The sequence below is a fragment of the Pagrus pagrus genome (genome assembly GCF_965226575.1).
Source record: "Pagrus pagrus genome assembly, chromosome: 21".
Lineage (NCBI taxonomy): Eukaryota > Metazoa > Chordata > Actinopteri > Spariformes > Sparidae > Pagrus > Pagrus pagrus.
The window spans coordinates 176,388-202,797 of record NC_140208.1 but is presented as its reverse complement, the minus strand read 5'-3'; the positions used below and the strand labels follow the sequence as shown (position 1 = coordinate 202,797).

The window sequence follows — 26,410 nt, the reverse complement described above, 5'->3', positions numbered from 1 at the left end:
GTAACGTTGTGTTGATTTGTGTGAACGGATGAGTTGTGTGTCTGTGAGCTGTCCAACTCAGATTCCTGCTCTGCTCACGTGTTCACTGTTGATTCAGTCAGCTGGACGTTAATCTGACAGATAAAAAGAAGAATGTTAATCATGTCTCTCTCTGCCGGCCCGTCAGCTCCCATCAGCCTCTCGTCTCTCTGCTGCTCACACTACGTTTAACCTCCCACTCTCTGATTTTCTCTCTGAGAGAACAGTCATCCGTACATCAACTTTAACTTCATCAGAAGTTACTTCCTTTAAATTGTTAATGTTGTTCTCACCCTTCAACACTAATGAGAGCGTAAGTCAAATAATTTAAATCCAAACAAAAACCTTCAAAGATCATTTCATGTTGAAACTCTCTTCCTTCAGTTAAGACTGATTGTGATTGGCTCAACCGATGTGATGTCACTGAGTTTGGAAGAATAGAGAAACAAATGTTTGAACACTATAAACATTAGACTTTTATTATGAAAGGACACACATAAAAGGAACAGTCACTCACTTCCTTCTTACATCACTTCCTGCTTACATCATGACATCATCATTACATTGCACTTTACAATACAGCCTTGCTACAGTACAGTCGCTAATGCTAGCAGCCGGCTAGCTTGCTAGCTAGCCATGTTAAATGCCATTAATCATGTCCGTTGAGTTAGCACGAGTTAACTGTTTGACAGGTGGATGAAGTGATGCGTTCAGGTCACGTTGGAATAAAAACTAACTTTCACTGCTGAACACCGAGCTGACAGACGGAAGAAAACCCGACGAGTGTCAGAACTCAGACAGACTCAGACTAGATTTACTGTTTATGATTACCTGTGTAGTTAAGTTAGTTATTTGCCTGTTTATAAATCATTTATTAAGATCAGTGTCATCTTTATAATGTCATTCAAATAATGTTTACAGGTGAACAATTTATTAACACACATATCAGTATTATTTACATCAGTTGGAACTTTACAATAAACAATATCTTAATAAATGATTTATAAAACATTTTATTATTTGTTTATAGTCAAATAAATATTACTAACGTTTAATATACTATAAATGTACCATGTATTACTGATGGTTATTATAAAGTGTGACTGATTCACCTGTTTGTCACAAAAACACAGTCCGAGTCTTTGAAATGTAGCTATCTACAGCTAGCAACATTAGCATTGTAGCTAAGGTGCTGCAGTAAAAATACAACAAACTTCATTCTCAATAAATAAATTAATTCTGAAACATGTAGATCAAAATATTGTTAACAATAAAAACTGAACGTTATGGTGACATGTCTATAAGACAACATGATAACAGCTCAAACATGCTAGCAAAGTAGCTTGCTAGCGATCACATGACACTTACCTTGCGAGTCTTCGAGCCCCACCCCTGAGCTACCCCAGAAACCCCACCCACATTCATCACTACAAGGCACCAGGTGTTATATAAAATATAAAAAAATAAATCTGACGTGACTTGAACGCAGCATGATGTCACCAGCAGCCAATCAAATCAACAACGTGATCTCACTTTAAACACATTCACTTTACATCGGTCCCCAACCTCCTGTCACATCCCCCCCACACACACACACACACACACACACACACACACACACACACACACACACACACACACACACATACACAGCTTAGTAAAGGATTTTTAACTGGTATGGCTACAGGAGCTAACAGGAAGTGCAGGTTTACCTTTAGTTCTCCATCTACAGCAGTTACCGTGACAACAACATACTAACACTCGTTACCAGGGGAACAGGAACACCACAGCCTCACGCTAACGTGAAAAACAAAGAAATAAAACTTACTAAAACAGAGTGCAGCGACCTCTGACCTCTTCGCTCGCAGTCGTGTGTCAGGGCTGAAACAACGTTCCTGGTGGTGTACAGGAAGGGGCGGGGCTTGGCCTCTCCATAGATGAAACCCATCAGAGAGGCTGAGACACTTCCACCCAGACTCTGATTCTGGGCTACAGACCTGTTTGTGCATAGTTATAAAGGTGGAGGTCTGGCTATAAGCTCCGCCCCTGCCCGTCGTTTGGTCGTGATGTCATTAAAATCTGAATATTTCCCTGCAAATGTTCTGATTATGACCCAGTACCACCATCACTCATGATAATATTTCAAAACGTGTGTTGGTCTGAAGGAACAATAAGAACTAAAGTGCAGGTTCTTCTCACCGAGTTCTGGTCCGTTCAGATGGTGGTTTAGTGTCACACAGACTCAGAACAGATGCTCGCTCTGCTGTAAACCTCTTTAAATCAGGTCACCAAGGTATGAACATCTCTACTGAATCTGAGAAGGAACCAAAAAGTGCGTATCAGGTAGGACTGAATCCAAATCTCAACTCTTGTCTGAAGTACTTACAGTCATCACAAAACATCTGCAGCGGAGATAAAAGACTCTGAGACGAGACTTCAGATCTGAACCATCACGAGTCCACTTTGAAGACTCCACATCTGGATTCAGACCTGCTCAAGACCCCGACTGGATCAGGTTCAGGTTCAAAGTGAAGTTGTGGTTGTAAAAGATCCTTGGACTGAATCAAAGGCGAACTGAGCCTGAAGGCATCAAGGGTCCATCACTGTGTCCCAACGTGAACCCAGAGAAGGATTTTCAGCTTCAGTCCACAGAACAAAATTATAAAACTGGAATCTTTTTTTTTTTCTTTCTTTACGATCCCTGAACGTCAGACTGGTTTCAGGCACCTTGAATCTTTTGAATACAGTGATCCAGGCTGGTGTTTGAGGGCTTAGAGCCACGCTGCTGGTTCAGGACTCAGACATCCTGAAGGGTTTCTGTTCAGAATGCATCATTATGGGGGAGAATACAGGAAATAAAGTGAAAACTGCAGGAAAAACATCCCAAAGAGCTGAGGAGGAACAGGTCACATCCTTGGACCCAAATCATATAAATCCTCCTGGAATCAACCAGAAACAGGAGCTGGTCACTGAACTGTGCCGCTGGAGATCATGAAGTCCTGTTTAATTCATCCGTCGTGTCGATGATACACACCACTCATTTAAACGTGAAACTGATGAGTCGAGCCAAATGTTGTGAATTTTAAAAATGATAAAGAAGCCTTGTGGAGGTTTTGAGGACATGTAATACCAGCTTAACCCGATCATGGATCTTTGGGGAGGTTTAAGAATCACTTGTGAGACTCTGGATCCTCATGGGAATATTCCAGTTTTTGTCATATTTGCACACGTGAAGCTCTCCGATGCAAACTCTCAAATTCTTGGATGATTTTACAAAAGCACGTATGAACCCCTTTGTCACTTTTTAAAGATTTCCCATGAGGTCATCCAGGGATCCAGCCGAGTCGGGCCAGTTGTGGCCTTGACTGTGTTCTGGCTCATGAGGACCAGACGTGAGCCGGGTCAGGCTCTTACAGGGCAGTGGGACTTGTTTGCTGGAGACTCAGGCCAGCTGTGGTCCAATTTAGGCACCCGGACACATCCAGATTCTGGTGCTTCCAGATGTTGACTTGGCTGTTACCCTGAATCCCTCCACTCTCTGGTGGTCTTAAGATGGATAACATCTGGACAGAGGACTCATGTCTGCAGTGCAAGAAAGTCCGGACAGCCTCGCTCCAGATCCAGTCTGAGGTTTTAGGTGTGAGGGTGTAGTTGTTAGAGATCCCTGGACTGAAACAAAAGGTGAACTGTGCTTGAAGGTACCTTGCAAATTCCTGAATTCTTGGGATGCTTTGACAAAGCACGTATAAATCCCTTTGTAACTTTTTAATGATTTCCCATGAGGTCTTCTCTGGTTTCCAGCTGAGTCGGGCTAATTGTGGCTAAGTGTCGGCACACTCGGCTGAATTCCGGCTCAGGAGGTCCAGATGTGAGCCGGGTCGGGCTCTTGTTGCTGCTAAGATTCAGCTCCAGTGTGCAATACTCAGGGCACATCTGGCCCAGTCTCTGCCCCGACAGACTCCAGATGTTGACACAGACTTTCATAAAGACTTTAAAGAATTCGTGTTCCGGCAGCTAAAGTGACTCGAGTGTTTGCTACCAACTCGTCCGGAGGGTATCATGCGGCTACTAGTGCTCGTGTGAGGGTCCAGTGAATCTCTTACATCTTGGGAACAAAAATGAGTGCAACATTAAAAATATGTCCTCTGGTGGTCTCACCAGTAGGGGGCGCTGGTCTCAACATGCCCCCAGCTCTGCCACTCAGGGAAGATGCCTGCTGATGTCCGGGGACTTCCAAAAGGGTCGAATGCCATCTCCTCCTCCTTCTCCACACCACGGTCTCTCTGGATCTCCACCCCAGCAGTACTCTCCGTGCTTCGAGTCGGGCTGCCGTTTGGGTCCACCACCACCAGCCGGTAGTTGTTACCATGGTTGTTGTCCCAGAAGGTGCGGTCCTGAGTTTGGTACTGGATGCACAACTCCACTGTGTCGGAGGGCTTGAGGAGCTCCGGTACCGAGACAGAGAAGGAGAAGGTGTCAATGTCGGGGCAGCCGTAGATGTTGTTCAGGTACAGACAGGGAACGTCCTGGAAGGAGCACCACGAGTCAAAGGTGATCCGGACCGAGACGGACTTGTCGAAAGAGAGGTTTCGGACCTGGACAGTGCCTGACAGCAGTCGGTCCTGCACAGAACAGGTCTCCAGACACACCTGCTGAGCTTTGAGTCGGTTCCTCAGGTCCAGATAGTCTGCAGCCGGCTGGATGAAGTCCAGAATCAAGCCTGGACCACAATCTGCAGCTTCTGGAAGACGAACGTGAAAGTTTGTAAGAACAAACATATTAATTTAACCAACTTAATCATTAAAGTTAATCTGAGTCTGATGAAGAGAGATGATCATCAGAGTGAGTTAAAGCTTCAGGATCAAACCTCAACCTAAAATAATCTCATACTTAACTCCTTCATTTCATTTCATTTGAATATTAACCTTTGCCATCTCCGGTGGTGGCGCCCTCTATCTTGGTCAGGTGGAACTGCAGCTCGGTCAGCGGGTAGTCATCGGCCTCATTGAAGACGTGGACGGCGGTGAGCGCGAGGCCACGAGAGTCTGCAAACACCACGTTCTTCTTCTTCTTCCTCTTCATCCACGCCAGGCCGCCGCCGAGCTCTGCGCTCGCTGACGACGAGGTCATGGTTGCCGCGGCGACGTTGGACAGACAGGGTCTCAGCGGTTCACAACACTTCAGCAGAGGGTTGTCATAGTTACCGAGGAAGGAGCCCAGAGGGGGAGAGCTGGCCAGGCAGATCCTCACGGCCACGTCCACGGGCATGATGGGAGACCGACCCCCGGGGCTCAGGATGTGGAGTACCCTGAGAGAGAAAGAGTGAAGAGAGTAAACATCGTCACTAATCTGAGCTGAGCTAAGCTTGCACATAAATGTATCTTGCACATAAATGTATATTTTATATATTTTTTTATTTTTCTCCTAAATACTTTTTCAATATTTTAATACTTTTAATATTCTTATATTTAGACTTGTTTTATTCAATGTTATCTGTTATTCTGTGTTGTCAGGAGGAACCGAGAGACAATTTTAATTCCCGAATATGTCTATGTATGTATTGCAGAAATTGACGATAAAACTGACTTTGACTTTGACTAAGCTAACTGAACCTACAGTCAGTCTAAACTGAACAGGTTCTGTTCAAATCAACTTTGATAAAGTGACTGATATGTGCCAGGGTTTGAGCTGTCAATCAAAGCCCGCCCACACAGTCAAGTGAACACAACTGTGCAGGTGGACTACAGGTGAACAACAGGTGAGAGACCATCTACTGTAACAGCAAACACCTGAGTAATAAATGAGTACGTCATTATACATATTAATATAGTAATATCTATTATTTTCGTTTTAAAATATCCTTAAATACAAAGATGAGATATATTTTATAATTAATATAACAAACATACATTTTATTTACAGGCTGATTTACTGAAAGATAAAAGCTTCTGACGTTAACAGAATAAAATGTTTTAATTTTCCTGTCTGACTCGCGTTGATACAGATATCAGAGCTCGAACTTCAGATTCAAGTTGAATTTTACAGGTTAGCAGTATAAATACTACGGCTGCAACAGTAAACTGGTTTCAGGGTTATTGATTTATTATTGATTCGACTGTATTAGTATTATTTAAAAAAACCTCTATATTTCAAGATTCATGTTGGAATATTTTGTGAAATTATAATAAATCATTTGCTCAAATCTGTTTTCATTCGTCTGAGGGTCACTGTCACTGACATCATCAACAATAACTGTGTTACACAGAATAATGTGATATTTCCTGAAATGGTATCGTACCATGAAAATCACAGCCAGGTTTGTAAAGCGGTCACATCGGGTCGCACTACATGTCAGAGTGACGTGAGAACATCTACTTAACAGCTGGATAGGAGTCATTACCAGTGACGTGCAGTCAGGAGAGGCAGGGCCTCACCTGCCATCATGGAAAAAATAAAATATATAATAAACAAATAAATTAAATGGTTATATTTATCAAATTGTTTGAACTATACTAACTAATTTTCCATTTCACTTAAACAATTTGGATTGTTTTTTATTAAAAATCGCTGAATTTTCGCATTTCGGTTCAAATACGGGGAAGAGACGCACCGTGAGGCAGCAGCAGGCTGAGCCAAACTGTCCCTCACAAACTGTGCTCTGCCATGCAATGACAGCGTGTCACTGTCTCTCTGTATGTCGCCAATCAAATGTTTCAAACACTTTTAATATATGCCCCACCGACTTCCCATAGTTTAGCTGATGTATATAACATATGTGTATAGCCTGTTATGTGCTCAGCGATCTTACAACAGCAGTGAAGAGGCACTGGGTGAGGCAGGCAGTTCTCTTGCCTCAGGGTAGGGGGCACTCGTGAGCCCAGACATGCTAAACGCTACTCCACACGGAGCTGCAGAGTAAGTGACAGCGAGCTAACAACAATCTTAGAGTCCATGGTTACGAGCGAGTCAAGTGCACTGATATTTTTTCCCCTCTCGCCCCGCCTGGATTTACAATGGAGGACTTTATATCCAAGCTCAAACTATTTTCTAAACTGGACTTTCAATCGAAACAGGAGGTAATAAATAAAGGAAGACCAACACCGAGCTGAAACTGCCTCAGACACCGGCAGCTGGAGTGAAAGGCAGGAAGTGCCACTACTAGCTGCCGCTGCCACCAATTGAGCCAGCCCTGCTGTCAAATGGTGAATAATCCACTCTGTTGGGTTCATATATCTGTAAATCTGATTCTGATGGAGTCAGTGCCTCACCAGCCATGAACCTCAGCGCACGTCACTGGTCATTACACATATTCATGTAGAAATATACAACTTTCACTAAGAGTAGACTGATACTGATTATTAGTAATCAAAGAGTCTGATAACTGACAAACATTTGCAGTAAAAAATAAAAACGTATGATGTCAGAGTTGAGACAGAATGTAACTAACTACGATTTACTCAAGTACAATTTTGAGGTACTTGAATATTTCCATGTTCTGCTGCTTTACTCTTCCACTGCACTACATTTATTTGATAACTTTAGTTACTAGTTACTTTGCAGTTTTAGATTACTCAGTGTTGATAGGCTATGGCTCATGATGTGTAACCAATCAGATAGTGTTGTGGGCGGGACATAGAGTGAGAGGACGCTGCATCAGAGACAGTAGAACATTTTTAAATCAGTTTATTTTATCTGCAGACGCTGATAATCAGTCTACTGGTAACAATAATCATAAAGTGAACAATGAGCTGTGGAAACGCATCGTGACGCAGATGTGGGAGATTCTGATGGATGCAGTGACAGATTATAATCCAGAGTCAGCAGCTCGTGTTGACTGTTCGTCCTCAGCTGGACAATAAAGTTACGTTGCCCTCATGCTTTGAACTGTGGGCGGACATTAGGCTGACGTCACTGATGTCAGAGGGAGGCAGAGGAAGAAAACTCACATCTCGCTGCAAATGTTGGATTTTAAGAACCTGATGTGAAGCACGAACTGGACCGGACTTCTGCGTCACAACAAGACTAATCACGTCACGTCAGCCATTTTCACCTGCAGCCATAAATAATAAGTGTGACAGCAGCCCAGCTGATGAGCCATGATCTGAGGAGGCTGTCACCTGAGAGGTGAGCAGAGTCAACACGTGAACATATATTACTGTACAACCAGCGTGTCAGACACTGCAGACGGATCAGTGTTCTGTTGTCGTCACGTTATGGACCTTCATTTTGTAGCCTGCTGTAGTCTGACCGTCGAAGACTTTCTGAATAAAAAGGGGAATTTAAATGATGAAAAGTGTCGATGTGCAGTGATATTGATCAGCTGAATCGAATCGTGAGGCCAGTGGAGATTCACCTGTCGACTGAAGCCCCGCCCCTTCCTGTCCCCTCATGGACCTCATTGATCAGAGCTCTGTCTATAGTGATGAAGAGACAGATGATGTATTGATTAGAGATGTTCCGATACCATTTTTTCCCTCCCGATACAGATTCCGATACTTATGCTGTGGGTATCGGCCGATACGAGTACCGATACCAGTGTGTTATAAAAAATTATATATATATATATATATATATATATCTATATCTATATATATATCTATATCTATATCTATATATATATATATCTATATCTATATATATATATATATATATATATATATATATCTATATATATATATATATATATATATATATATATATATATATATATGTATATATATCATACTACGCCTGCATGATTGTGATATGATTATCAATGTGGTGAGGCCTGGCTCAGGTTAAACCCTTTGTAAAACATGAAAGAATACAGCAAATGAAAGCCATTTATTTTTAAAAAGAACAGTATAAAGCCAAATTCAGCACAGAGCAGACAGGAAGTCAGACACGAAATAATAACATGACATCCGGTTAATTTTCAAAATAAAACACTCCGTGTTGATACAAGCACAAAAACCTCAAATAAGAGACAAATACGCGCTCTTCTTCTAATCCTTCAGCCGGGAACACTTCGTGTTGTTGTGTTTATAACACATACATATAACTGCGGTCGTGCGTGATTATGTAATCATCGCGGGAATTCCTCGGTTTCGTAACTCCAGCTGATCGGCGGAGCTGCGCTGTGGCGGACTCAAAACACAGCTGGTGGGGGTTGAAGGACGAGGACGACGGAGCCAAACCGTACCGGAGCCGTAACGCAGCGGACACGTATCCGGTAGAATCTCGGAGCTAACGGAGCTAGGCTAATAATCGTGGTATCGGATCGGTGCCTGGACTCCAGTACTTGCCGATACCGATGCCGGCATTTTCGGCAGTATCGGAGGCATTTCCGATACTGGCATCGGAATCGGAACAACTCTAGTATTGATCCTGTTTAAATCTCACAGATGATGTCTCTCAGTTTGTCACCAGACTGTGACGTCATTATAAAGCGAACAGAGTCGTTAGTGACGTAGTCTCCTGACTGAAACATTGTAGAGCTGCTCCTGTATATCAGCAGCTCACAGAACCGAACCAGAACCAGAACTGCAGTTCAATATGAGCAGATTTATTGTGATGTTCATCTTGTTTACGAGCTTTTCTGAGCCCAGTTGGCTCCATGTTGGTGTTGGTTCTGGTGCTGATGAGACGATGTAGTTCACTGAGCGCTGTGACACAAAACTACATGAGGTTTGACTTTAATACAACAAACTGACAAACATCATGTGACTGATGACCCAGTTCAACTGGATCAATACATCAGCTGTCTCAGGATCAATACATCAGCTGTCTCAGGATCAACACATCAGCTGTCTCAGGATCAATACATCAGCTGTCTCAGGATCAATACATCAGTGTCTCAGGATCAACACATCAGTGTCTCAGGATCAATACATCAGCTCCTCAGGATCAACACATCAGTGTCTCAGGATCAACACATCAGTGTCTCAGGATCAATACATCAGCTCCTCAGGATCAATACATCAGTGTCTCAGGATCAATACATCAGCTCCTCAGGATCAACACATCAGCTGTCTCAGGATCAACACATCAGTGTCTCTTCATCACTGCTGGCAGCAGTCAGAGGCTTCACTCTGACTGCTGCCAGCTCGTTGACTCAACGTGTTCTGGTGTCACTACAGACCAGAGATCGTTAATGGAGACAGTCATCAACAGATGAATCCAGATGGAAATAATTATACTGACAGTTTGTTTTGTGCTTAAACCAGTTTGGACACCAGTGAGTCACATGAGCGGTGTTCCGAGCAGGGACTCAGCGAAAAGTTCTGATCACCTCAAGCTGTCGACGCTTCAGTTTGAGGTGAACCGAACCGGAAGCAGCTGTGGCGCAGTTTCATATCGGACCTCACCTGGTGCAGTTCATCGGAAAGTTTCACTCTCAGTAGAATCCACAAGAATCCACTTCGGTCCACTTCGGTCCACTTCGGACCGCGACGGCCGACACGACAGCTCCTGTTTCTCTTCTTTATCTTTAATTCTGCGGCTTTTTCATTTCGGCCATTTTAAGGACGAGCAGCGGTCCCTGTCCGCGCGCCGGACACGCCCCCCACCGTGAGAGCGGGAGAGCGAGAGAGAGAGAGGGAGCAGCCAATCAGCGTCCTGAACCCGCAGCTGCTCGCTCTCTCAGCCAATCAGCGAACTGCCCAAAAAAAGACAGCGCGGTCAAACCATGACGTCACAGCCGGGCGGAGCCTGCCCTCCAGTTGAAAGACGTTGGAGTGTGCTGACCTGAGTTCAGACTGACAGGCACAACCTCCCTGTGAACAGCAGTTTTAATATTTACAACATTAATGAGGTCTTAATACAATTACTGTTTCCATCAGCGGTTATTGACACTGTTGGACCCATAGACGGTGGGCCGAGGCCACGTATCAGCTTTAGTTTTTGAAAATAATGATCCCCATGGAGGAAGAACCTGGATCTTTTACGTTTTAAAGTTTATTTTTTTCTCAATCAGATTTTCTTTGTTGGCACTCGTAATTCTTGCACATTCTTTCATAATCATAGTTTAAAGTTTGTTAAATTTGCAGGCAAACGTCGCAGCCTACTATGTCAGTTACACCAATGGCACGCAACGCTACAAATCACGTGATGTTATTCAGCCAATCAAACGTAGATATCCGAAGAACAGCTGCTGCTCTCAATATTCACCTGGTGGACATGGGGTGGAGAGGTGAAGACAGCGATACATCCATGGAAAACCACACGAAATATTATGAGCTAAATAAGAAGCGTCCACGTGTGTAGGTAAGTATTAATGTTGTTGGAAAATGCTAGCTATGCTATTTATTTGATGTATAACCTTTGGCGAGGCGACGTTTATTACGTGTAAAGGTAGCGCTAACCGTTAGCCTAATCCTAGCTCTTGTTAACAACTCGTGCTCGCTTAATCAATCAGTCAATTAAGCTTGAGCTGAGACTTGAATATATTTCAATATCGCTGACTATTCTTATCGAATTAATATTACATTATTCACCTCACACGATGTGAATAACCCAAATTGTTGGAAGTTAAGCGTGTGGCAGTTTGGCAGCCAGCCAGCCTCAGTCATTAAGAGCTTGTTAAGCCACGCACTCACGGTGTGTGAGTATAATTAACTTTACTGGTTATTTTATTGGTTATACCCAGAGAGAGGGATTTAAATGATCTAAAAGCATGGTTCTCTGTGGTATACCCAGTCAGCAAATTTCAAACAGTGAAGTAAACTACCCTGAAATGTTGTTGAGCATAATTGTATATTTTAGTAGTTAGGCTAATAATGTTAATTATGTATGTTAATAATTATAGTTAGTTGACATTTTTGTCCCATTGACTTCTGTCTGTGTCTGTGTGTGTGTGTGTGTGTGTGTGTGTGTGTGTGTGGCACCAGGCATTGTAACTTAAACTGAAGGAATCTCATTCATAGTGTCATGGGCCTAGTGCATTTATGTGCTGCAGGGGGCTGAGGGGGAAACACCAGGAACATCCAGCGAGAAAGTTGTTATATCTGATTTTTTTCCCCCCCACATAATTCTAAGAAGCAGTGTAATAAACTTATGTCATACGAGTTAAAGACAAAGTTTGGTTCTCAAATGTAATGTGCATAATGTCATTGTGTTTTCATGCTAATTTCTATTCTTTTTCTTCACAGATTCACAGTTGAAGTTCAAGATTCACATTGACAAAAGCATTCTTTTCTTATTTAACACCTACCCTCTTTTTTAGCCTCTTTCTGAAATAAAGGTGCCTTTTCAAATCTTCTCTGGGCTCGTTTTATGTTTGTGACGTTGGTGAAGTGGCTGTAGCAGTCTCTGTGGTAGCCACAGTTAGCTGGCATAGCAGCAGGTTCCTGAAGTTTGAGGTTCACAGTTAACTTATTTAAAAGGACAATTAATGAAGGCACGCACACACATCCATTCTTTTGAAAACTTCAGTCTTCTGTTACATTAATGATGTCCTCAAAATGTCTTTGTGAATTTTGCACATAATATTACCAATTTCCAACATCTGAGGTCCAGTGAGTTGTTTTCTTTCCACCTGTAAAAAAAATGGAAATTAGCTTTGATATATATAATCTCAAAGCTAATTTCCATTTTCAGTCTCTTTGTAAGCTAAAGTTATACACATAACACAACCACTATATAGTATGACAACAAACCTGGGTTGTAAGGTTAAATCTCAGCACTGCCTCTTCTGCCACAGCACTCACAGCAGTAATACATTTCTTCCATCCTGTGTCTGTAAACGGGGTTACAGGAACATCTTTTTCAAAAACACCTCCATTGTTGTGTTTGCTAGCAAATGTTAGAGAGGTGTAGTGTGTGGGGCTAATTTTTGTGACGTTATGCTCATCATTTTTGTCAAGATTGACAGGTGGAAAGAAAACTCACTGGACCTCAGATGTTGGAAATTGGTAATATTATGTGCAAAATTCACAATGACATTTTGAGGACATCATTAATGTTACAGAAGACTGAAGTTTTCAAAAGAAGGGATGACAGGACACTATACATTTTCCTCTTTTCATCAAGCTTAATAACGAACTTTATAGACCGTTAATTTGATTAATTTTACCTCCTCTTAAAGTGATTGATACGCAAAATTCGTGTTATATTAGCAATGTGTGTGCAAAGTGTTGATGTACTGTACTCCGATGCAGGTAGCTTAAACGCAGCGGCAAGTTAAACAACAGATCCATGGTAACCATGGTAACCGGCAAACAAAGGGAAAAAAAAGTTAAACTCTGGGAAATTTCGAGGGGTGTCATTGGACAATACCTACAATGACGTCATACATGTCGGTCCCCGAGCATAGCTGTCCGCTCGGTTTGCCGGAACCGGTAACTCAGACAAAGTTACTGATAAACAAAAAATGTGCAAGAGGTAAGAGTGCCAACAATTTTTGTTTAATTTGTTGAAAACTTAAGATGTTGTCCACAAAAAATTAGGTCCTCCCTCGGTGGGGATCGTCTAAATACACGTAATCTCCCCTTGGCCCACCGCCTACCAGTATTTTATTAATTATTAACAGCTCCCTAAAAAGTGGCATTTTCCCACACTCTTTTAAACATGCTGTGGTCCAACCTCTTTTAAAGAAACCAAACCTTGACCCCTCAGTTCTTAACAATTTTAGGCCAATCTCTAAGCTGCCATTTTTATCAAAGGTTTTAGAGAAAGTAGTTTCCACTCAGCTTTTATCTTTTATGTCCCACAATAACATCTTGGAGAAGGTCCAGTCTGGTTTAAGAGCTCTACGCAGCACAGAAACTGCCCCCCTCAAGGTCAAATTACCTTCTTTTAGCAGCCGACAGGGGAGAGAGCGCTATTTTAATCCTTTTAGATTTAAGTGCAGCTTTTGACACTGTCAATCATGCCATTTTACTAGACTGCCTGAAGACCTGGGTTGGCATCAAGGGTACTGCTTTTAGTTGGTTTTATTCTTACCTTTTAGACAGAACCTTCTCGGTCACCACAGGTAATTACGCTTCAACTACAACGCCCATTACCTGTGGTGTACCGCAAGGTTCTATCTTAGGTCCGATTTTATTTTCTATTTATATGCTCCCACTTGGCCAGATTATCAAACAACATAACGTTTCCTTCCACTGCTATGTAGAAGACACACAAATATACCTCCCGCTGAGGCCCGGTGACCCAGGAAGCCTAGCTGCTGTCTTACAGATATCAAACATTGGATGGCTCTAAATTTCTTACAACTCAATAACTCAAAAACTGAAATCATACTGTTCAGCCCCCCAAACCATACCAGCCTTCTTCAGCAAGCCCTTGGTCCCCTGTCCACCAACATAAAACCCACTGCACGAAATCTTGGTGTCCAATTTGATTCAGAGCTCACTTTCATCCCGCACGTCCGCAAACTGGTCCAGTCCTGTTTTTACCAATTAAGATCCATTTCTAAAATCAAACATATGCTCTCACGCCCTGATCTGGAAAAAATCATTCATGCCTTCATCTTTTCCGGATTAGATTACTGTAACTCCCTTCTCTCCGGTATCAACCAAAAATCACTCTCTCGCCTCCAACTGGTACAAAATTCAGCAGCTAGGCTTCTAACCGGTTTTAACAGACGACACCACTTTACCCCAGTCCTAGCTTCCCTTCATTGGCACCCCGTCCGTTTTAGAATTGATTTTAAGATTTTACTGATCACTTTTAAAGCACTTGTGGGGCTGGCCCCAAGCTACATAACAGACAGTTTAATTCCTTATGAGCCAGCGCGCAGCCTTAGATCCTCAGGCGGGGCTCTTCTAACCGTTCCAAAGTCGAGGTTAAAAACCAAAGGTGATCGTGCCTTCGCCATCAGGGCCCCTTGGCTCTGGAACGCCCTGCCTGAGGAGATAAGGCTTGCAGGATCGGTAACTTCTTCTAAATCTCTTCTTAAAACTCATTTTCATAGACTTGCTTTTATGTGATGTCGTCCTTTTACTTTTGCTCCTGCCGTCTGAGTTGACTATATTGATGTTTTGTTTTGTTTTTTATTTAATTATTTATTTATTTATTTTATTTTTTATTTAACAAATTTCTTTTTCCTTCTCTTTGTCTTTGTCAAAGCACTTTGTGAAACTCTGTTTTTAAAAAGTGCTATATAAATAAAGTTTATTATTATTATTATAAACCAGCTGTTCTCAGAGGAAAGTAAGGTCCAGAACACTGTTTGAAGCTGGAGAGGTGGCAGTGCTGGGACCAGCCACATGGTTCTGACGTCGGATCGGCCCGCATGCAGCTCAATGCTTTGATGCGGCTTCCTTGCACTATAAAAGCCTGATAAACAAAGGAAAGTGCAACGACTCTTAGGTCCAGTAGGTGGCGCCTGCTTGTCACAGCCCCCAGGTTGGAAACTCCCATCTCCCATTGTCTGCGTGCGCACCTGAACGCGTCACATCCGCCGACACCGGAGGAGATACAGCGGCAGACCCTTTTCAACTCAGTTTTTACAGACTAAGCAGTCCCAGAGTTACAAGTTGCGGGAAGCATCGGCTTCCATATGCAACTACTACTCAGGAGGGGGCCTACAGATGTCTGGACTTATTTTTCCTGCCTAGGACGCAGTCTTTCATCTCGCCGGACGAGCCAAACTGCGCCGTGTTCACCGAACACGCTCGGGATCCTGACAAGATGCTGTGTAACCAGCCTCTCTTCACCTGCCTGCAGAAGGAGGATACTTTAATTTTTCCTCAGAAAACGGCCGCTTTTGCCCGTTTTCTTATTGCCCGTTGACCACGCTGTTTCAACAGCCAACGCAGAAGCTGCAACCGCCTTTAATCCACGCAGAGGAAGCGAGCTGGATTAAGGAAGACACGACTACAAGTGAGGCTTAATTAGTGTCTGGGCAGATACTATAAGTTAGCGTGTATTGTGTGCTTGTGAGCTACATTATTGTTTGTGAGTGTGTGGACCGCCGTGTCCCTCTTTTTATTGCTGTTTGTTTTACGTGATAAAACATGTTGTTTGCTTTCACTTTTCGCTCATTACCAGCTGATTTGAGCCCCTCCACGCCGTGGAGCGGGAGTGTTAGCCTAGCCGCCGCTAAGGGCGTTGGCCCTTTGTCTTTGTCTCTCTCTCGTTAACTAACCCACATGCACATGTATACACATTAGGGGTTCCACATGCACACACATAATCTTATGAGGACCTGTTGGAGACTTATGGTTGATGACCTCGCTATAACATAAGATATGTGTGTCTCCTGATATCCCCCTCTTTTATGACTTAAGAGACAGAAGCCTCGTGGTAGCACGTCCACCTTTTGTGGGACCGTAGGTCACTTTCCCTACAAATTCATCTCCTGTGCAATCAAAGTGCACATGAGTCTAACGGTGGTGTTACCATTGCCATTGTTCAAATCTCGCGCGTTCGTTCAATTGACTAGCTTTAGGTGACGTATTCACGTGCACCATTTTTGGAATTCCAGACATATGATTCAGCAAAATCTATGGTCCTTTGAATTCGTATCCACGCGTGACTTCTCCAAGTCACGTGTCGGCCATTTCCTGTTCGGCCATTTTTGTAGTCCTTTCAACGGAACACTCCGTGACGTCACCCTCCAAGGGAGCGTGACCGACATTTTGGCTCTCCGACATTTTGTTTCTTTGACTACAACCGCCATCTTGGCTCCTCTTTCTTTGGCTGTGTCCAAATTCAGGGGCTGCAGCCCACGAAGTGCGCATTTGAAGGCCAATTACGTCACAACACTGCGCGAAGGCTGTCCAAATTCAGAGGCTCCTCCAAACGCAGCCCACAAATGCAGCCTAGCCTTCCCTCTTTTCGGAGGACGCACCGCTACTATCCTTCGCGGCCTCCCATATCCCAAGATCCTTTGCGCACCGCTGCTCAGTCCCGAAACAGAAGAGGAAGCAAGAGAAAATGGTGATATCAAGTGGCGCAGACATGACATTTAAATTTAAGTAATGGGTTTATACTCGGTTTTTATTCATTTGGACATCCAACGCCAGATATGTTAAACTTCAAAACCTCCAAATTCCAACTTTCAGTTAAAATATGTGACGCTGGTGATGCTATGGCAAATATAGTTGTTATTCACTAATGGGTTAATGTTTATTTTGTAATGTTGATGATTCAATTTAGATTTGACACATTTTGTTGTTAATTTTTATACACACACAAATAAATGTACACGTTTGATAGATTTGAACCAAAACAGACTTTAATGCATCTCTTCATTCACAATCGTGCCGTAAGGGTAAGGGGCGGGAACATCTGGTGAGGCAACCAGGAAATACTCCGAAGGCTAGACCGTCCCATTTAACAACGGTGGACGAGGCCTTCAAAGACCTGTCCGAAGGACCCGGCCCTCGTGGACCGCGAAGGCTAGGCCACTGAAGGCTGCAGCCCCTGAATTTGGACACAGCCTCTGTCTCTGACACACACACACACACCCATGCTTGTTTGTTATTTGTGCTCGAGTTTGTCTTAGTTTAGTTTTCTAGTTTAGCTGCTTTGGTTGAGTAATTGATTTGTGTTTATTGAAAGTATTGTTGATTTAATCAATTTGCTAACAATGATAAAGTCCATTATATTGTACATAGCAGTTTTCTGTGATTATTTTGTGCATATGTTTTGTAACATTTATTGGTTGTGATGGTCAGTGCTCAGATTCATTTCCTTCACTGTTCCTTTAATTGTAAATATTTTATAAATATTTACATTTAAAGTGAACCCTTCTTTGAGACTAATTTTGGTCTGGTTATTGGTCCCTGATTTCAGGGTGGTGCCCCGTTTTTAACGATTTGAAGATTGATTTTATTCATTTTTATTTTATTAATTTTAATAATTATTTTCAATAATTATTAATTCCTGATAACCACACCTGCCCTACCATCCATTCCCAACAGTAGGGTCCGCAACATATAGGCTAAACAAAGTAAAACAGTATAAATTGTGTTGTCCTTTAAGGTCAGTTTGTTTATTCAGTTCATTTGAAAACAAAGAATTTGTTTATTTAGTTTGTTTAGGCAGAAAAAAATCAGTCAATGAAGATCTTTGTCTGCTCATGAACATTTCTTCACCTAAACTACTGACTGCTCCTTTAATCTACAGACTGCTTTTTTAATCTACAGACTGCTCCTTTAATCTACAGACTGCTTTTTTAATCTACAGACTGCTCCTTTAATCTACAGACTGCTTTTTTAATCTACAGACTGCTTTTTTAATCTACAGACTGCTTTTTTAATCTACAGACTGCTCCTTTAATCTACAGACTGCTTTTTTAATCTACAGACTGCTTTTTTAATCTACTGACTGCTCCTTTAGACTACAGGCTGCTCCTTTAATCTACAGGCTGCTCCTTTAATCTACAGACTGCTTTTTTAATCTACAGTGTTCTGTTGCTCTCATGCTCCCTGCATGAGCTAACAGGCAGCTAACTCCTCCTCCAATCACCACGAGAAGTCGATGTCTGATTCAACTTGTTTATTGGTCATCAAGAGGTGGGTAAAACGACAATGCTCTTTAAAGGCTGACGTGGAGCAGATGTTGGTAGATGGAGGAAGAACACACATGATCCTCCATGCTTCCCTACTTCCTTGGCTGAAATCTCGCGAGACTTCAGGTCACAACCTTATCAACGAGATTTCAGCCTCTTAAAGACACGGTACACATTAAATGAACTGTAACATCTTAACTCTTACAACAAACTACTTCCTACAAACATAACACTCCCCGTCTGGTATCTCAACATACCACAGCTTCACTTCTCTACATTTAAGGAGTTTCATTCTTCTATCTTGTCTGCAGGCAGGAGCAAGACTATCTCCGATATAGGTCGAAGGAACAACTTTGTCCCATCCTTGCCCTTGGTCTTGATTTCCACTTTACGGACTTTGCCATCGGTACTAGCGAAGGTCTTATTAACACGTCCCAAAGGCCATTAATTTCGTTTGGTCTGACAACTTTTCATGAGGACAATGCTGCCTTCTGTAATGTTCTGTTTCTCAGACTGCCATTTTGGTCTTGGTTGCAGTGTAAACGGATATTGCTTACGCCAACGGTCCCAAAATGTGCTGGCCAGACTCTGTACAAGCTTCCATTGTCGCTTATGGAGGTCTTTGTTGTCCAATCCTTCAGGATGAGATGGAAGAGAGCCTGTTTTGTGGGTGAGTATTGTTGCAGGGGTAAGTATGAAGGGTTCTTCCGGATCTGTGGACACTGGTCCCAAAGGCCTAGAATTCACAATAGCTGCTACTTCCGCCATCAAAGTGGACAGGACCTCATGTGTAAGCCTTGGAGATTTCAATTGGAAGAACATGGAATCCAAGATTTTTCTTGTGATCCCGATCATTCGTTCCCATGATCCCCCCATATGTGATGCATGGGGTGGATTGAAAATCCAAGCACATTCTTGATCCGTGAGGAATCTCTTCACCTTTGTTTGATCAAGGTTGGAAAGCATGTTCAGTTCATGACAGGCTCCAACAAAGTTGGTTCCCCTGTCCGACCGTATTTGCTTGACTGGCCCACGGATAGCTATGAACCGTCTCAGTGCATTTATGAAACAAGAAGCATCCATAGACTCAATGACTTCCACATGAATAGCTCGGACACTCAGACAAGTGAATAAGACAGCCCATCTCTTGTCATTAGCATGGCCACCTCTGGTTCTGCGAGTGGAGACTGTCCGTGGCCCGAACACGTCGATGCCAACATAAGAGAATGGGGGCTCAACACTGAGTCTATCTGTCGGCAGATCAGCCATTTTCTGTACCTGAAAGCTTCCTCTGAGCCTTCGACAAGTGACACATTTGTGGATGAGAGAACAAACAGACCTCTTGGCGCCCACTATCCAAAACCCTGCTGTCCGGATAGCACCCTCCGTAAAGAGTCGCCCTTGATGTTGTGACAGCTCGTGATAATGCCTTATCAACAGAGTCGCGATATGGTGCCACCCTGGGAGTATGATGGGATTCTTCTCCTCATGTTCAATCTTTGCCTGAGATAGTCGCCCACCTACCCTCAAAAGGCCGTTCTCATCAATGGTAGGATTCAGTTTATGAATGGGACTGTCTCTTGGTATATCCTTATGATCTCTGAAACACTGAATTTCTTTTGCGTAAGTTTCTTCCTGCACAGCTTGAATTATGATATTCTTAGCTTGTGTCAGAGCATCCACAGTGTAGGCTTTTTCACAATGATGCCATCCTTTGCAGCATGTGACGGCCCGAGTGAGAGACTTCCATCGAGAGAAGTGCTCAAAGCGCTGTGACTGAAGACCGACCTCTCTAGCGGCAGTACTGAGAGTTGACACTTGGGGACGGATCTCTACATCGTCACCAGCGTCCACGAGGTCAAAGGTGTCGGTACTAGAAGTGGTTGACCCTGGCTTCGTCAAGAATGCTGGACCTGAAAGCCACGTCGAATCCTTTAGACGAGCTGCTGGGACAGACCTTGTCGCGTGGTCTGCTGGATTCTGCTCACTAGACACATAGTGCCACTGTTGTGGATGGGAGCATCTTCTTATTCTTTGAACTCTGTTGTTCACGAAGACATAAAATCTACGCTTCTCGTTATAGATATACCCAAGGACAACCTTACTATCTGTAAAGAAGGTCACGGTGTCAAACTTGATGTCCATTTCTGATGTAATGAGCTCTACCATATCTGCGGCTAACACAGCTGCACAAAGTTCGAGCCGTGGAATAGAATAATCTGGACGAGGAGCAAGCTTTGCTTTCCCAAGGATGAAACCTGAGTGGTAACATCCATCCCCATCCAAGATCCTTAGATAGGCAACCGCGGCCACGGCCTTCACAGAAGCATCAGAGAAGACACAAAGCTCTCTGCGTTGTGCTGACTGAAGAGATGCTTGTACATAAGGCCTAAAGACCTGAAGATGCTGGATTTCTTTGAGTGAGTTTCTCCATTGTACCCACTGTTACCCTTTCTCCGAAGGCAATGGAGTGTCCCAGTCACAAGCGTCCACTGTGAGGTCTCGAAGCAGAGCTTTTCCCTTAATGAGGACTGGTGCCGCGAAACCAAGGGGATCATATAAACCGTTCACTGTAGATAGAACACCGCGACGTGTGAATGGTTTCATCTCACTAGACACTTGGAATGTGAATGTATCACTCTTGAGGTCCCAGCTGATCCCGAGACTACGTTGGATGGGTAAGGAGTCAACACTAAGACTCAAGTCTCTGAGACCACTGGCGTGATCCTCAAGAGGAAATGCTCTCATTACATCTGCGCTGTTTGAGGCAAATTTATGCAACCTCAGGTTAGACTGAGCTAACATCTTTTGTGTTCTTTGTAGGAGATCAACGGCAGCCTTTGCGGTGGGTAATGACTTCAACCCGTCATCAACGTAGAAGTCCCTTTCCACATATTCCCGAGCATCCGATCCATACTCCGACTCTCCTTCTTGTGCTGCACGTCTGAGGCCATAAATCGCAACAGCCGGAGAAGGGCTATTGCCGAAGATATGAACCTTCATCCTGTACTCAATAACTTCCTCGTTGGAGTCGCTATCTTTGTACCAAAAAAAGCGCAGAAAGTTCCTGTCTTCAGGTCGGACATGAAAACAGTGAAACATGTGTTGTATATCTGCCGTAATAGCAATGGCTTCTTTCCTTAATCGAAGGAGAACTCCGAGGAGGCTGTTGTTTAGGTCCGGACCAGTCAAAAGGACGTCATTCAGAGAGACTCCGGTATACTGAGAGCTCGAGTCGAAAACGACCCTGATTTGTCCGGGTTTCTTTGGATGGTATACTCCAAACAGAGGTAAATACCAACATTCTTCGCCTTCTTTCAGCAGAGGAGCTACCTCAGCGTGGCCTTTTCCAAGGATCTTCTCCATGTACTCAAAGAAATTATCCTTCATTTCAGGCCAACAAGAGTGTTGGAGTGATCTGAAACGCTGCAATGTCTGCGTTTTATTTTTGGGCAGACGACGTCTTTGTGGTCTGAAAGGGAGAGGAGCGACCCAATTGCTTCCTTCATCTTTGTACATACTCTTCTCCATGATGTCGAGAAAAATGGCATCTTCAATGGAAGGGGCCAACTTTTCATCATCCTTCGTCCTCTTGAACACATCCCACCCAGCATCCTTTCCATTCACCTCTCCAGGTGAGTGTGTGTGAACAGCTGAGTGGAAAGCTGGCATGCTGGTGTTATCGAACCTCTCTCTCACATTGTAAAGGTTAGGACATGATTTGAAAAGTGACGGTCGTCCATTTTCAAGAGTGTTTGTAAAGAAAGTGTTCACTGTATTATCAGGCTTGTGAACCTTCCCAATGCAGACATTCCCGACTACGACCTACCCTAAATCTAGCAGCTGCACATAGGGAGCGTTGTGCGGTCCATTGATCTGCTTCCTCACTTTGTGTATCCTGATAATGTCCCTACCAAGTAGGAGCACGATGGGTGCTTCTAAATCCAGCTCCGGGATCTGACTGGCTATAGCCTGCAGGTGTGAATGGCCGAGGGCAACTTGTGGCGTGGGAATCTCTGACCGGTCATTAGGGATCTGGTCACACTCTATCAGGGTTGGTAAAGGGAGTATGACCTGTCCGTCCATAGATTCCACGTTGAAACCCTGTACTCTTCTCCCCGCCGTCTCAACTATGCCAGCGCAAGTTCTTAGTGAGTAAGGTGATCTGTCAGCTTTAATGCCAAAAAGGATAAAGATGTCTGACCTCACTAATGATCTGTTGCTTTGATCATCAATGATCACATAGATTTTGATCGCCTTCTCTCTCTGACCGTTGGGAAAGATTTTGGCTAAGCAAATCTTAGAACATGATTTTCCAAAAAGGTCTTTGCCACAAACCTCAGTACACCTAGATGACACTGCGTCTGAAGGCATGTCGATTTTGTCTTCCCTACCACTCTCCTCAGGAGGAGTGGGGGCTTTTGAGGGCTCTTTAGCAGGCCCTGGGTGTAGTTCTGAATGATGTCGTTCTATACACCTAATGATACATGCTACACACCTAATGCAAACACCATTTTGTTTCAGAAAGGCTTTCCTATCTTCCAGGGACTTCTCTCTAAACGCGCGGCACTTATGCAAAGGGTGTGGTTTCTTGTGTATGAGGCAGAGCTTTGTAGGATCGAACTTTGTCTTCTGCATGTCATCTGTTGGAGAAACATCTGGAGAGACCTCAGTCGTGTGGACTGAAATAGGCGCTCTATTGGCTGTCCTGAAAGTGTGTCTTTCTGGCTTGGTGTTGTCAGCAGTTGGAAAGAAGAAACTTGGATCATTGCGCATTTTTGCTTGCTGACAGATGAAATCAACAAGGACAGAGAATGGAGGAAAAGCAATCTTATATTGTGTTTTATATGCATAACCCAGGCTCATCCATTTTTATTGTAAGCCAAATGGTAGCTTTTGTACAATGCCACTAATACCTTGTGCGGTGTCTAGATATTCGAGGCCTAGAAGAGTCCCTTCAGATTTTGCTGCTTGGAGTTCCATCAGTATATCCCCTAGCTGTCTGAGCCTTTTGTAGTCTTTATTAGAGATCTTTGGGAAATTGTCTACTCTCTCCAGTAGCGAGTTTTCAATGACCTCAGGGGCTCCGTAACATTCGTCAAGACGTTCCCAGATCATCAGAAGACCTTTCTTGGGATTGTTCACATTTACAGCTCGAATGCGTTTCGCTTGTGTTGCTGACTCGGAGCCCAACCACTTCACTATAAGATCCATGTTTTCGTTTGCTGTCAAGTTGAGGTCCCTAGTAGCATTGAAGAAGGATGCCTTCCATGCTCTGTAATTTTCAGGGCACTCATCGAACTGTAGAAGGCCTGTTGCTACTAGTTCACGCCGGGCCATGAATCTGACAACATCTGACATATTCTGATGTTCACCTCTGTTTATCTGTTGTGCAGATACATGGGAAGTCTGTGCACGTAGGTGAGGATCATCACGTCGATGAGAATGATACTGGTTGGTCCACTGCTGTGGATCGTCATACGGCTAAGTATGAGGCTGAGAGCGATCATAATCGCCTGATTGCTGCACATAGTTTTGGAAGGAGTTGCAAGCCTCCTCTTTTTCGAGAAAACATTGTCTGTTGAGGCTTAACTTAGCAGCACTTGCCATATCAGTTGTGTCTTTTCTATCACTTGTTTTGTGCTGAGAGAGATCCGCTGTGGCACTAGGAATATTATCCGTATGCGGCCCACTTTGCAAAGGGATTTCTGGTGGTGTGAGGTCCATGTGCTGTAGCTCTGGTGTAAGTTGCTTAGCCTGTAGTTCAGCTTGTTCTTGAACGTACTCTTCCACACGCTGTGAGGAGTCTTGTGACTGGCCTCCACATAGACTGTGGGATTTACAGCTAGACCTTTTATCACCTTCAAATGCCGCTGCTAAGGCCTCTGCCTTGGCTAATGCAACTGTTGCAGACCTCCGTGCGTCTAAACATGCCTTTTCTGCATCTAAATGAGCCTTTGCCATTTTCATCTCCATCTCTTTTTCAGCAAACTCCATTTTAGCTTTAGCTGCTTCAGCTTCAGCTCTAGCTCTGAGTGCGGCTGCACTACCACTACTAGATCGGCTAGAGCGCTTGGATACTGAAGATACCTTTGATCTGGTGACAAAGGAATGATGCGACGATGTCTCCTTTTCATCCATTGTTTTACTGCCCACAAACTGCTGTGCTGTCGTTAGCCTTCTCTGCGCTGTGACGATGTAGCAGTGGAGCTGGTCTGATCCGCTGTAGATCAGTCTTTCTGGAAGCTGTCGTTTTACTGTTCTGTTGCTCTGATGCTCCCTGCATGAGCTAACAGGCAGCTAACTCCTCCTCCAATCACCACGAGAAGTCGATGTCTGATTCAACTTGTTTATTGGTCATCAAGAGGTGGGTAAAACGACAATGCTCTTTAAAGGCTGACGTGGAGCAGATGTTGGTAGATGGAGGAAGAACACACATGATCCTCCATGCTTCCCTACTTCCTTGGCTGAAATCTCGCGAGACTTCAGGTCACAACCTTATCAATGAGATTTCAGCCTCTTAAAGACACGGTACACATTAAATGAACTGTAACATCTTAACTCTTACAACAAACTGCTTCCTACAAACATAACATACAGACTGCTCCTTTAATCTACAGACTGCTCCTTTAATCTACAGACTGCTTCTTTAAGCTACAGACTGCTCCTTTAGACGAGTTAAATAAACTCATTGTATTTTTTAAAACTGATTTAAACGAGATAGTTTAAACTTTTCTTTTTTTTACAGTTTCTTCATTTTCTCCTTTTTAAATAATTTATTTTGTGACGTCTCATAGATCCACCCCCACCTGTCAATCAGTTCATATTAGGGATCAATGGATGAGTTTTGAGGGCTGATATCGATTGTTGGTGATCAAAGAGACGAGACTTTAAAATAACCAGCACTGAGTATAACACCTGCTGTACTGAAGAACACATTTGAGGTGCTTCATTTGAATATTTCCATGTTCAGCTACTTTAAACTTCCACTTCACTACATTTCTTTGATATTTAGTTACTAGTTACTTTGCAGGTTTAGACTACTCAGTGTTGATGTGCAGAGAAACAACGCTGCATCAGACACTGTAATATTCAGAAAAATGTTAAATATGGATGGTGATAAGTGTCTGTCACTAGTTCCTATTGAATCGGTTTGTTTCTCTGGGGACGATATTTGATGTTACCCAGCGGTGGTGTGTGTCTAACTCAGTAACGACAACATCTCATTCACACAGCGCTTTACTCAAACATGTATTTACACATGACATATCAGACAGACCAGAGCAGAGACAGAAGAATCAGAGGAGACGACAGAAGATCAACACAGAAGATCAAGTGTCCTCGGAGACCAACAGGTGTGTTCTCACCTTCAGCTGCTCCCTTTCTCAGTTTCTCTGCTCTGAGGACTGAGCCTGTCACCTCCTGTTATAAACCCTCTGAAGCCGGACGTCTCCTGAAAGCAGCTAAAACCTGTTCTGACATTGTCCTTTACAATAAATACGGTCTGATCGATCGATATGTTCAGATAACTCAGCAGAAGACTTTTAATGGATGGAGTGAGCAGGTCCCCCAGGGAGAGTCCTGTCAGACGATACCGAGGGCACAGGTGACGACGCTTCAGGAACACAGTGGCCTTTAAAGGCCTGAACTGAAGTCTGCTGACACACACACACACACACACACACACACACACACTTCACTCAGATGATGAGAGTTTTGAGTCAGTTTTTCATAATATATTTTATGTTCACTAGTTTTTATATCAGTTGATAGTTTGAATCGTTCTTCTGAGACGTATTTCAGTTTATGAGCTGAGCAGCTTCATCACCTGTTGATGACTGGTTTAAACTCACTCACTTGTGATCAGATCTCTGCGATCTCTTGCTGAATTTACAAGAAGGAACAAATAAGTCAGAGACAGAGTTTCACACAGTTTATAAAGTGTCTCCAACT

General features: G+C 43.4%; 2 protein-coding genes and 1 long non-coding RNA gene across 4 annotated transcripts in view; 1 reads left to right on the top strand and 2 right to left on the bottom strand.

Annotated features, from left to right (window-relative positions):
- Nucleotides 1–470: 470 nt before the first annotated feature.
- Nucleotides 471–10,544, bottom strand: LOC311250714 (protein phosphatase 1 regulatory subunit 3C-B-like). 2 transcript variants are annotated; one of them, XM_084342678.1, is made up of 3 exons: nt 10,365–10,544; nt 4,944–5,326; nt 471–4,759 (listed from the first exon to the last, which is right to left on the bottom strand). In XM_084342678.1, the coding sequence occupies exons 1-3, from the start codon at nt 10,376–10,378 to the stop codon at nt 4,173–4,175; spliced, it is 984 nt and encodes a 327-aa protein (XP_084198804.1). In that variant the 5' UTR covers nt 10,379–10,544; the 3' UTR covers nt 471–4,172. The 2 variants fall into 2 exon arrangements, with proteins under 2 accessions (XP_084198804.1, XP_084198805.1); XM_084342679.1 differs by lacking the exon at nt 10,365–10,544 and adding an exon at nt 8,372–8,428.
- A 420-nt stretch (nt 10,545–10,964) lies between these two features.
- LOC311250629 lies at nt 10,965–12,255 on the top strand. The gene is made up of 2 exons (XR_014621300.1): nt 10,965–11,262; nt 12,147–12,255. It is a non-coding gene; the product is annotated as an uncharacterized lncRNA (long non-coding RNA).
- A 14,065-nt stretch (nt 12,256–26,320) lies between these two features.
- Nucleotides 26,321–26,410, bottom strand: part of syde1 (synapse defective Rho GTPase homolog 1) — a gene marked incomplete at its 3' end in the record, with an annotated part of 17,064 nt that continues 16,974 nt past the window's right edge. The window contains 1 exon segment of the mRNA XM_084341726.1: nt 26,321–26,341. Coding sequence (XP_084197852.1) covers nt 26,321–26,341 — 21 coding nt within the window.

Coding starts and splice junctions, on each gene's coding strand:
- LOC311250714 (XM_084342678.1), bottom strand. Junction 4,760..4,943: donor CACCACCGGAGATGGCAAAG/GTTAATATTCAA, acceptor TTCGTCTTCCAG/AAGCTGCAGATTGTGGTCCA.